Source organism: Sphaerodactylus townsendi, linkage group LG11, assembly GCF_021028975.2.
Source record: "Sphaerodactylus townsendi isolate TG3544 linkage group LG11, MPM_Stown_v2.3, whole genome shotgun sequence".
In the NCBI taxonomy this organism is placed as follows: domain Eukaryota; kingdom Metazoa; phylum Chordata; class Lepidosauria; order Squamata; family Sphaerodactylidae; genus Sphaerodactylus; species Sphaerodactylus townsendi.
In genome coordinates this window covers 24,361,580-24,374,709 of record NC_059435.1, presented here as the reverse complement: position 1 = coordinate 24,374,709, position 13,130 = coordinate 24,361,580, and the positions used below count along the sequence as shown (strand labels likewise).

At 42.0% G+C, this 13,130-nt stretch overlaps 1 protein-coding gene across 4 annotated transcripts in view; it reads left to right on the top strand.

Annotated features, from left to right (window-relative positions):
• STAC (SH3 and cysteine rich domain) overlaps positions 1 to 13,130 on the top strand; it is an 89,017-nt gene that overhangs the window by 53,111 nt on the left and 22,776 nt on the right. For all 4 annotated transcript variants that reach the window (XM_048511421.1, XM_048511425.1, XM_048511422.1 and 1 more), the window contains exons 3-5: positions 5,413 to 5,513; positions 8,416 to 8,497; positions 10,312 to 10,427. In XM_048511421.1, the coding sequence (XP_048367378.1) occupies positions 5,413 to 5,513; positions 8,416 to 8,497; positions 10,312 to 10,427 (299 nt within the window). The remainder of the gene's footprint in view (positions 1 to 5,412; positions 5,514 to 8,415; positions 8,498 to 10,311; positions 10,428 to 13,130) is intronic.

Here is a 13,130-nt window from a genome sequence, read left to right as displayed (position 1 = left end):
AAATTGGAGCATTCATAAAAGTTAGATACATAGTAAAAAATGTTCCCATACTACAACGCAGGCACCTGAGACTGCACAGTAAGAAAATATTTCAGTAGTTAAAGGAAATTCCACTTCAACTTACAAAGGTTCTCTTTAGAACTCAGCAGTGACAATCTTCTATCTGAAATTCTTTTATACCCATAAGTAACAAATGGCATTCAACAACAGCATTAATGAATCTGCACATTTTGTATTTCATTCTACTGAGGTTGCAACTTACAGCTTCTATGTCTGCAGAGCTGTTATTCCAAAATGAAAATTCTAACACTGGCTTTGAGATAGAGAAATCATATGTATGTGCTTGTGTATAGGGGTAAGTCAAAGTAAGTATTAAATGCTATAGTCGCAGGCCTAACAACACATAAAAGCATGTTAATAAAACAGATGCTATATTAATAATAAATAAATGAGATACTATAAAATGTACAATAAGATAAAACGCAAGAATTAATTCCATAGACAGAAATGAGACAGGCAGTTGGCTGTGGTGGGTTTTCCAGGCTGTGTGGTCATGTGTGGCTGTAGTCTGGTGGATCTTGTTCCTAACGTTTCACCTGCATCTGTGGCTGGCATCTTCAGAGGTGTTACCACAGAAGGCCTGTGTGTAACAGACTTCCCTCTGTGATACACCTCTGAAGATGCCAGCCACAGATGCAGGTGAAACGTTAAGAACAAGATCCACCAGACCACGGCCACACAGCCCGGAAAACCCACCACAACCAATTGAATCCAGCTGTGAAAGCCTTCGACGAGACAGGCAGTCTTTGAGGGTTGGCATGCAAAAATGAATCACCTTAAAGATGGGTGGGGAGGTATAGATTTCCACATAACAGCAATTCCTTATTTTTGACTCAACAAGCACCCTCCCCATCCTTTCACCAGAGGGCTTTTTGCCATTGAAAAACCCGGTAGTAGTAAAGTGATATACCTACTACTTGTTTTAAGGAAAGGCAAAAGCCTTCTAGAGTTGAGTGGAAACAGCCATAGTATCAAAGGAAAAGATCTATGCAGGATTATACCTCCTCCTTTGGAGAAAGGAAAGTTACAAGTTGTAGGGTTTTTTCCTAGTTGCAATCCCTTTCTCCTATGTTACGTTGTTCACATGTGTGGCCTCTTGCAGGATCAGTCATTTTTGAAAGTAAGCAAGCTGATATATCTTGTGGGATGGCTTTGAGTAAAACTCATTCCAGGATGGGCCAGACTAACTCAATTCCATCATATCTCTGAAGATAAACAGGGTCATCTCTGGTTAGTACTTGCATGGGAGACCACTGAGGAGCTTCAGAGTTGCTCCTGGGAGGCGGCAATGATAAATTACCTGTTTGTCTCTTGCCTTGAAAACCCTATGGCAGTGGTGGCGAACCTTTGGCACTCCAGATGTTATGGACTACAATTCCCATCAGCCCCTGCCAACATGGCCAATTGACCATGCTGGCAGGGGCTGATGGGAATTGTAGTCCATAACATCTGGAGTGGCAAAGGTTCGCCACCACAGCCCTATGGGGTCGCCATAACTGGACTGACACTTGATCGTGCTTTCCACCACCAGCACTGTAATATCCTTGCAAAAAAAATCAAAAAGTTTAAATTGTCGACAGGAGGTAATGCTACAAAAATGATTGATTGGTATGATATATGCCAGCTTCCTCTGAACTTTAGAGAAGAAGTTTGTAATTTCTGAAGAAAGCAGATGGAGTGTTAATAGATATATTCACAAAAGCTGAGGATGGATTTGGTCAACAATCTTCTCTAGCCTAATATCATTAGACTTAAGGGAAATTTTTCATAAATCCAAGTGACGTTTGCTATCGTATCAATTAGGCTGTATATAAAACCCATCATTAGCATCTCCTGGCTGCTGTGAGGGTCTGGAGCAGCTTTTCGGCTTATATTCTGGGAGTGTGCAATAACACAAAATGTTTTGAAGTTTGTGGAATTAATGATGAAGATCATGGAATATAATCTTTCATGAGTCCCTGGAGTCCATTTATTGGGTCTTCTCAAAAATCTAAGTCATGTGTTGGATTTAGAAATTATGTTGGATTTAATTAACACAGTTCATTATGTGTACAGTTTCCTGTTGGAAGAAACCTTATCCCCTTCCTTTTGTGTACTGGTATAAAAGGATTTAGGATATCCCAGTGTTGTCAAAATTAATTCTCTATAGATGAGAAGGTACTAATTTGCAAGAAGATTTACTGTGAAGTGGACTGTATTTTGTGATGCATTGGAGTAATGAGTCAAGACATTGTACCACCTCTGCAGTACTGCAAGATGATGTTTTCGTTGATTTTTTAGAATACAGTTGTTATTGTACTGAGTGAGATGTGTGTTCAAAATGATGTTGCCTTTAATGTGAAGTTTCCACCAGGAAAAAATCTATGGAAGCAAGGTTTTATGTGCTTGTGGGCAAATCTAGTAGTTCTCTGCCCTTGTTCACATCACCAAAGCCTATGAGGTAGGGTCAATTCACACAATACAGATGCTTTGTTGTGGCCACTACAAGAAGAAGAAGAGTTGGTTTTTATGCTCTGCTTTCTTCTGCCTTCAGGAGTCTCAATGCGGCTTACAATCATATTCCCTTCCTCTCCCCACAACAGGTACTTTATGAGGTAGGTAAGGCTGAGAGAGTTCTGAAAGAACTGTGACTAGCAGGCTTCATGTGAGGGAGAGGGGAAACAAACATGGTTTACCACATTGGAGTCTGCCACCCATATGGAGGAGCAGGGAATCAAACCCAGTTCTCCCAATAAGAATCCATCAGTCTTAACCACTATACCACACAGCATCTTTGGACTTTGAATTACACATTTGCTGGGTGATCCATGTTTTCTTGAGGCTGTTCATGATGATGGCACATGTGAAGGCTGAAGCCCCTTCTCTATACGCACTGTGGTCCAAATCTAAATCTGGCCCAGGTGCACCATTCCCAGCACACATGTGATACAAAGGCCATTGTGGTCACCACAAGGACTACCCGTGTTTCCCCGAAAACAAGACAGGGTCTTATATTAATTTTTGGTCCAAAATATGCATTAGGGCTCATTTTCAGGGATGTCTTATTTTTTTCCCATGATTTTGCGCCCCCCACATAGCCAGATCAGCTGTGCTGGGGAATCTGTAACTAGGGCTTATTTTTGGAGTTGGGCTTCTATTTCAAGCATCCTCCCAAAATCCCGAAAAATCATGCTAGGTCTTATTTTCAGTGTAGGTCTTATTTTCGGGGAAACAGGGTATGTAATGTATGAATCAGTCCACAGACTATATGTAAGGTTATAACTTGGTTGAATACTTCCATCCGCCTTGTGTTCAGTGGAGAATACATTTTAATATGCAGGGATTTTGTTTTGTTTTGTTTTTGGTATGAAGAAGCCTTCAATCCTGTGACTAACCCACAAAAAGTTGAAGTGGGATGATCCTCTTTACTGCCCCCTCTGCTCTTTGTGAGGCCTGGTGAATGACATCTAAGCCTCATAATAATTACGAATGTATTTTTGAGTCATTCATTTGCCTTTATTCTCTAAGTGATCATTCCATGTGTTGTGTAACATTACAATTCCACATGATAAAATAAACAGCTGGCTGCTCTGAGCTATAATGAACTCCTAAAATGCCCGGACATTTGGAACGTGGGCAGGAGAAGGGGTTTTTAAAATGGATGACTTGTGTGGTGTTAACAGCACAGCACAGATTTAGGAACAGGTGCTAGAAGAGTCAAAATACTGTTCTTAAACTGAGATGTTTCTGTTAACAGAATCCTGTTTTAGTACCAAAGTTTTGTTTTTTAATAGCTAAGATCATGGTCATATACTCCAATGGCACCTGTGCCTAGCAGGTAGGAATTCAACAGCTCAGCGATGCAGTTGGGTAGGGAAACATCTGGTAAATTTTGACCTGGTGATACAGCTGTTAAAGGGAGCCTAACCCATAAAATAGCACTTACATGGCTTTTTCATTCTCTTCCGTGGAACTCTTAAACGGCAATCCTATATTTTTGCCAAGGTTTATTTCAAATAAATATGCTTAGAAGATGAGTATTTTTTTTCCCTGTTCTGTTACTTTTATATATTGTCATTTCATATGCCCGATTATTCGGGTATAATCTGGGGGATGAGACTGACTTAAAAAGATAGAAAAATCATCACAGAAGTCAGAATTGTCTAGACTGAAAAGTGTTCTCATTTCTTAGATTTAGCCTACCTTAATTATCTTAATCCAATCTTGTATGGCTGTGTGAAACATGACAGTCTAATTGTAAAGTCATTGGATTGGTTGGTATTTGCGTGTAATCAAGAAGCAAGCAGAGCCATCTAGCAACATATAGAAGGTTCGTTGCATTTGCTTTGAGAGGCAGATCCAAAAATCAACTTCCATAAATTAGCACTGGATTCTGTTTATATAGGTAATTCAGACTACACAATGTAAACGTTGGTGCAGATTAGTGGAACAAGATCCATCTTTTGGATGGGGATAATTTAATAATTTCAGTCTGTGTGCCCAGATGAATGTGACCCTTCCTGTCCAAGTCATGATGATGACGGACATGCATATTCTTGAATGCTGTCTAGTAGCTTGGCCCATCATTGTTCTTCACGTTCCAGATCATGCCCAGTACCTTGATGCCTGGAACTACCTCAAGTCAAGACCAAGACATTTTAATTTATTACATTTCACGTTTTCTAATTCTGTTTTTTTTAAGTAGCAATTCATTTCCATCCTTTGAGATCAGATGAATTAAAGGTAATATCCTATGATGTGCTGTTTCCAAATCCTTAAATAGTAAAATGTTTCAGAGGCAACACTATCCACATTGATTTCTTTGGGATAAGACAGAGTGACTATTTGGGGTTCTTAGCCTAACAAAGCAAAGGCAATCTGCAGCCATTATCATATTATTCCAGGTATTTGAAGGCAAAGAATGAGAAACCATGTTTAAAATTATGTTGTTTGAAATACAATAATTTTTGTATGCCTAATATATTCTGCTGTTCTGAAGCAAGGCATTTTTCAATTCATAACACTTTCAAAAGGTTTAAAATTGCACACTGCCTAGTATGGCAAAATGAAATTTTTGTTTGCAGATGAACAGACCTCTTTTCTCATTTCATTTCATTGTTTTGTTTTCTTTTAAAAAGTGGCCTGGAAGAAAATCTCACCAAGAGAAATGTGCAAAAGTTAAGAGGAGTCTCCACAGGTGTGACATGTCTCTCCAGATGTTCATGGACTATGATTCCCATCAGCCCCTGCCAGCATTTCTAGTTCTGCTGTATAGCATTTGAAATCTGACGCTTGCTTGAGCTGTTCAGCTAGGTCACTTGATTAGCGCATGGAAACTATTGATGTTCTGTTTTTAAATTGTTCCTCAAACAGGGATGAATGCCAAACATGGACTGCGCTGCAAAAACTGTAAGCTGAGCATTCACCACAAATGTGCAGAGAGCATTGGACAGCAACGCTGTATGGGCAAACTGGTAAGCCAATTACATGTCACAAACTGAACCAAATGTAGCCAGAAACCAGCCTGGGCAACAGATAACACCCCCAGTAGGTCCCTCCCAAACTGCTGCCTTTTTGACTGAATGTGTTCACAAATAACGTTTTTTTTTGTGAGGCAGTTTGAAATCCCTGCCTTTTCTCTTGCCACAGGGACCCAAAAGTGTAGACTTTCTGCTTCAGGATATAGGGTTGCCAGCTCTTGAGTTGAGAAGGCGATTTCTGGGCAGTGCCTGAGGGGGACAGAGTTTAAGAAGGACGGGAGCTCAGTGGGTTTGTGATGCCTAGGGTTACCAACCTCCAGGTGGTGATTGGAGATCTGCTATTACAATTGATCTGCAGGGAGCAGAGATCTGTTCAGCTGGAGAATATAGGTGCTTTGGAAATGAACTCTATGAATTCCCCTTCCCAAACCCCGCCCTCCTCAGACTCCACCCCCAAAAGCTCCAATTATTTCTCAACCTGGATTTGGCAACCTTAATGATGTCACGGAGTGCTCTAAAGCCAGCATTTCCCCAGGGCCAGCTGATCTTTCTAGTAGTGTTCCCAGATCCTCTTCAGGGCTGGGAATTCCCAGCTTTGTGGCCCCTGCCATTTAGCCAACCAGTGGAGGGTCTTACCAGCAGCTGAGGCCTAGGTCTCCGTCATTGATGACGTGTTTTATTTTTTTGTTGTTGTTCCATTTATACCCTGCTCTAAACCAAAGTCCCAGGGCAGCTTACCTAATGGGGTTAAAAACCCCATTAAAACATAAAACATTAAAAACCACAACAAAAGCATCCTCTAAAACTGTCAATAAAATTATCCATTAAAAATCCCCACACCTCCCACCCCCAGCTCTTCAGCTGGCATTGCTACGGGGGACCCTAGGGGTCACACATTAAAGGCCTGGGTAAAGAGGAAGGTTTTAACCAGGCGCCAAAATCCATAAAGTGTCAGCACCTGGCAAATTTCTGCAGGGAGGGACCTGTCAGAGAAAAGACCCTCCTGCGTACCCCCTCCCACAGCACCTCAGCAGCAAAAGGAATCACCAGGAGTGCCTTTCCACTTGACTTCAGGGTACAGGCCGGCTCATGTGGAAGTAGGTGCTTGTTTAGGTAGGTGGGACCCAAGCCATTTAGGCTTTAAATATGATTGTCAATACCTTGAATTGGGCCTGATAGTGAATAGGGAGCCAGTGCTGTTCTTTCAAGGCCGATGTTATATGAAGCCGGCCAGATTGATCCATTTTGCACCAGCTCCAGCTTTTGGATCGTCTTCAAGGGAAGCCCCATGTAAAGCACATTGCAGTCATCAAGATGGGAGGTTACCAGGGCATGCAGTGCTGTGGCCAGGTCCTTTCTGTTCAGATAAGGGCGAAGCTGGCAAACCAGCCAGAACTGCTGATAGGCATTCCTGGCCATTGCTGCCACCTGTAATTCCAGGGACAGGGATTTTCTTAGTGGGTGGGTTAGCAGGTTCCTTTTGCAATGCAAGTTTTGTATACAGTTATTGTCTTAAAGTGCTTGATATTTGGGTCACCTTGATGAATCAGAGGATTGGGTGTCAGGAGAGGAACCCTTCCTTCACCAATTTCTTGTGAATTAAGAAGGGGGGATAGAAGATCCTGTTCTATAGAATCCTACAGAGAAGGACTGCCGCATAAAGCAGCCTGCCCAATTTCCAGTATTGCTTCCGATCTGGAAAAAAGACTGGCAAAATTCCTAGCCTGTTTCCTGGGGACCCAAGAACAAAAAACAAAGCACCTGGTGTTAATGGAAGCAATCAGCTTTTACATAATTACAACCCAGTCAGGTCTCAGTTTTGTTTTGTTTATATTTTTAGACATCCTAGGAAAAGGTTTTTATTCTGCGAGGCTTTTAAAAATCATTTTGATATTGATTTCGGAGGGAGGTTGTTGCTTTAAGATTGTTTTTAAAAACACGGAGGGCAAAACCAATAAGGTAACAAAGGACAGTTTAACATGAACTTCCTGGTGTGTTTTTCCAGGTCTTTTCCATGGAAATTTGATGATGCAATGCATGTGATGGACAGGGTTGCCAAGTCAGAGTTGAGAAAATCCTGCAGATTTGAGGGTGAATCCTAGTGAAGAAGGAATCTGCAGAGGAGGGCTGCAATGAGGATGAAAGGCCATAGAATGCCCCCTCCAAAGCAGCCATTTTCTCTAGGGAACAGACTATTGTTGTGGTCTGGAGATCAATTGTAATTCCAGGGCAACTCCAGGCCCCACCTGAAAGTTGGCAACCCTAGTTATGGTCCCAGAAGCTATCTCCTCATTTGCTCCTTCTCCTCTCACAGTGGCTTGGACCCTGTGTCACTGTTCCCCCCTCACACATTCCCCGCTCCACTGTGTGGTTAAAAATGGTGGACTCTAATCTGAAGAACTGGGTTTGGATCCCCACTTCTCCACATAATCGGCAGACTCTAATGTGGACTGAGTTCGAGTCTAACTCTAGACTGGCTAGTCTGACTATGGCTAGTATTGAGATGAGAGACCTCCAAGGACCACCAAGATCAGAATGCGGAGTGAGACACTAGCAAACCCCCTCCAAATGTCTCTTACCTTGAAAACCTTATGGGGCTATCATAAGACAGCTATGACATGATGACAAAAGAAAATAATTCCTTTTGACATAGCTTTAAAGCCTTCTTCCACTCTTGAGACCTCTTCCAAATTATGTGGCTATTCCAACAGAGCAAGAGACACTTAAATTGGAGGAAAGCTTCTTAGGCCTGAGGAAGGCTCCTTGGATAGCTAAATTCACCTCATTGCATCACTTATTTATTTATTTATTTATTTATTTATTTATTTATTTATTTATTTATTTATATTGGGTGACATGCATGTCACATGTTCACATTCTCTTCCTCCCCCTCTAGCCAAAGGGTTTTCGGCGTTACTACAGCTCTCCACTACTCATCCATGAGCAGTTTGGCTGCATCAAAGAAGTCATGCCTATTGGTAAGTAAAGATGGATTTTTTTCCTTCTCCCCATTAGTCTTTTCCACACAGCAGAAATGAAACATCCTGGAGACATTTTAAAAAGATCTGTTTTAATTTTTTTGTGTTCCCACAACATGGAGAACACAAGCATTGCCAGCAAAAATGGTTTTTTTTTCCCGCCTGCTGGCCAGGTGTTGGTCAATTTCAGAGTTGTGCCTGCCATGTTGTATGCTGCTGCAGAATTTCTATTGCCTCCACCATTTGGTGAAGGTTTTCCATGCAGGTTTCTTTTGCTTACAGTTCATCCATGTGCAATTTCCGTGTAGAGAACAGATTAATAAATGTTGTTTTTGCCTAGCAATCACACGCCCATGTAATTTTTCCTTTTTTTTAGTTTTGAGGGGTACATCTGTGAAGCTATGGCAATATGCATATTGAAGCTTTTCTAATCATGACATTATAGCTTTGCAGACATACCCCTCAAAACAAAACGAAAAAGGGGGGTGGAATTGAGTGTATGATTGCCAGGCAAAACAAACTTTATTAATCTACTTTTTACCCAGAAACTTCCATGAGAAATCTTCACGAATAATCTGCTGCAGCACATAAAATGGTGGGCAGAAACAATGAAAAAGAAAATAAGAGATTTAGGCAGGAGAAATAAACATTTCCTGTCCAGTTGTGTTCAGTTGTCCTGTCCAGTTTTGTTCACTCAGCAGGCAGAAAACATCTTCAATCCGGTTGGGGGATGGGAGATCACTAGTTTAGCAATTTTTGAAATAGAACGTTCTGAAGTAATTTTTGGGGAGAGAGAAACGTCCTCAAGATGTTTTATTCCTGCTATGCAGAAATGATTGTTGCAGCATCAAACAGTTCTACTTGGTAGTGATGCTTATTTTCAGCAGAATTTGGACTGATTTCCTGAAAGATAGAAGTAGTAGTACTAGTGAAAGGAAGGTGAAACTGCAAACTCCATGATGGAAGATGAAATATTGAAGATCATAAGAAGAAGAGTTTTTTGAAGAAGAGTTTTGGATTTATATCCCCCCTTTCTCTCCTGCAGGAGACTCAAAGGGGCTTACAATCTCCTTGCCCTTCCCCCCTCACAACAAACACCCTGTGAGGTGGGTGGGGCTGAGAGAGCTCTGAGAAGCTGTGACTAGCCCAAGGTCACCCAGCTGGCGTGTGTGGGAGTGTATAGGCTAATCTGAATTCCCCAAATAAGCCTCCACAGCTCAGGTGGCAGAGCTGGGAATCAAACCCGGTTCCTCCAGATCAGAGTACACCTGCTCTTAGCCACTACGCCACTGCACATTAGTGCAGAAACAGATTTACCATAAAGTTAGACAATATGGCTGTTTGAGGTGAAAAAGTTTGGGTCCCATTACAAGTGGAAGCAGGAGGACAAGACACTCATAGGATGCAATCCATGGAGGGATTTTCCTCTGTCTCAGCAAGGGCAGTCATTGCCCCCTGCAAATACAGAAATTGAGCCCCCTGCTGGAGAAATGCAATGAAAGGGGGTGTAAAGAAAAGTAGTGGGTACAGGAAGGGTTAAGCACCTTTCAGCTACCCGCCAGTTTGCCCTCTCCAAGTCATGCCTTTTCCTACTGCTCTTTCAGTTGTCCTTTGTAAACCAAGGCTCTTAGACTGAACATCTCAGAACTGAACAAGATATTCCCTTGGCTGAACATCTGTTTTGGTTCTCAGCTCAAGGTGTAAAGCTAGTTTGAATCTCAATAAGACGGTATGTTGTTTATTAGGGTCAAGTAGCACCTGTTCTGTCTTGCCTTGATGTTTATCTGTTTCTATTATTTTTAAATTTTTGGTAGCTTGTGGCAATAAGGTCGACCCTGTCTATGAAACACTTCGCTTTGGAACTTCCTTGGCCCAGAAAACCAAGAAAGGCAGTTCTGGGAGCAGCTCTGACTCACCAAAGAGGAATTCCGTAACTATTTTTGTGTTTTTTCCTATGATGTGGGTAACGGTGTTAGTTGTCTTCCATACAATAATTTCTCTCTCTCTCTCTCTCTCTCTCTCTCTCTCTCTTCCCCTGCCAAATATATTAGACCAGGGGTAGGGAACCTGCGGCTCTCCAGATGTTCAGGAACTACAATTCCCATCAGCCCCTACCAGAGGCTGATGGGAATTGTAGTTCCTGAACATCTGGAGAGCCGCAGGTTCCCTACCCCTGTATTAGACACACTTTTGAGATTCAGATGGTGAGGGTGAGACAAAGGTTCGAATCCTTACTTAACTCTGAAGCTCACTGGTTTACTTACTATTGATTACTTAGACCAGGGGTCTGCAACCTGTGGCTCTCCAGATGTTCATGGACTACAATTCCCATCAGCCCCTGCCAGCATGGCCAATTGGGAAGTGTAGTCCATGAACATCTGGAGAGTCGCAGGTTGCAAACCCTTGACTTAGACTATTCCAGTCACTCTCTTTCTCTCACCTTAACTTGCCTTACTAAATTATTGTGAGGATGAAATGAAGCATAGGAGAACTATGTACACCTCCCCTAGTTCCTTAGATGAAGGATGGAAAAATACAATAGTAATAATGTAATATAGCGTGCTATTCAAATTAATAGCCTGTAATTTGTTTAATTGGACTCACAAAAGCTATGTGAGAAAGGTGAAATTTGAGGAATGATCCAAAGAAGAATGGCACCCTGCTATTGTTCTGGGAGGGTATTCTGTTCATAAGAGTAGACAAAATCACTGGAGAGAGCATGAGGCCTTTACACTGCTGAAAGAAGTTGAATTGCTATAGAGACTCTATAGTCACAAAATTATAAGGCTCCTAAGCAGACTCCATTCTGTGACAAAGTCTGTCTGGTATGCAAAACAAAACAAAAGCCATCTTTTAAATGACTGCATGAGAGAGAAACAGAAATGGAGCAGATGGGGGATCCTATTTTATAGGTTTGATTTAGAACACTGAAATTCCACAAGGAAATACAGGGCCAGAACTATTTTTGATAATTACGGGCAAACCAGCTGTTTCAAAAACAGCTGAAATGCTTGCTTCTGAAAAATAGATTCCCTATTTGCCATGCAGGTAAGATTGTGAGTTGTAACCAACACACTACAATACTGTCTCTATTATCCTTGCATTCCTCTCAGTCTGCCTTGAATGCACCTTTAGTTCTGGAGAGTTTGGTTTGATGCACCTGTGCATGCAGATGTGCTGTCTCACACACACACCTGTAGTTCTGACATGAGGACGTAGCAGTGATGGAGACCTGATTTCATGCTTTCCAGAACAAAGGCAAGATGCCCTTTTTTGGCTATGTGTATCACAGAGCTCCTCCATATGGAAAAGACTTCTGTGGAAGCCCGCATACCCCTACAGAAAAAGCCCATTATAGACTATTTCACTTTTTTTTTTTTAAGTTTTATACTTTCTGCATACAGCATTAGCTTTATGCTGCTCTTGTGATTCTTCCTTTTTGGTTTTTTTAAGCCATCCAAAATTTCCACAGATGTAATTATTGCTTGCCAAATCGGTAGCATATTACGTTAAATAATGAACTATTACTCAAGCATACAAAACATGAACATATTGCCAGCTTGCCTTGAAATTTTGATCAGATGGCAGGTAGGTGTAAGCACAGAGTGCCAATATGCCGTGGGACTTACTCCTTGGCGAGTCAGTCTGTCGTGGAACGGATTGCTCATAAGAGTTTGGCACTTAAGACTGCAGTCTATTTAGAAAAATATACTTGAACTTAGGAATGTAAGGTTGCAGGACTCATGAGAGTCCAGAAAAACATGTTAAACCAGAACCTTATTGTTTTGAAACATTACAATAATAAACTTTCCCCAGAGCACCAGCTTGTTCATCCCTGTATCTGCAGTTGTCGAAGGGCAGCCAGGCAAAGAGGGCCTACGCTTGGCCAGCCCTGGCTTTTAAAGGAGGTGCGCGACGTTGGGGGTCTGACATCAGGACCATGCGTCCTGGCCAGCCTCAACAGCCAATGGGCTGCGCCGCCCAGCACATGCGCAGTACGGCCCCACCATGCTGAGCGCCCAGCAGGAAGTGGGCGAGTACAATGATGCGGCACCATGACGACCCCAGTAAGTCAGGGCCGCTTTGTCTGGTCGAGGCTGTCACATATGGGGCTTATAGCCTGGTAAACAAGCATTGGATTGAACTGTTTGACAGATTCAGTATGTCAGTCGGTATGTCCATATGTAACATATACACAAGCCTTCTGGTAAGATTCCATCACATCCTAGCATAGGGCTCCACAACCTTTTTGATCCTGCGGGCATTTTGAAATTCCAACACAGGCTTTTGAGCGCAACCACAAAATGGCTGCCCCAGGAGGCAGCATGAACAACAACAATAACAACAAAAACACCAGGGGTTGTGGACATGCATAACTCCTAACAGTTAAGCTTTAACATTTCTGGTAGAAATGTTGCCTGAATTAACATATTGTTTAAAAACATTTTCTTATATACATTCAGCTTAAGTCACGCAATGAAGATCCTTGTGCTCTGGTTTCGGCTGCCACCTAAGTAGTGTGTTTTGGAATCTGTACTACTAATCAGATCTCTAGTGATCAATTAGAAACCCAGGTGTGGTCAAACATCTGGTGCCTCCTACTTTCTAACAACACTTTGGTGGGCACCAGAAA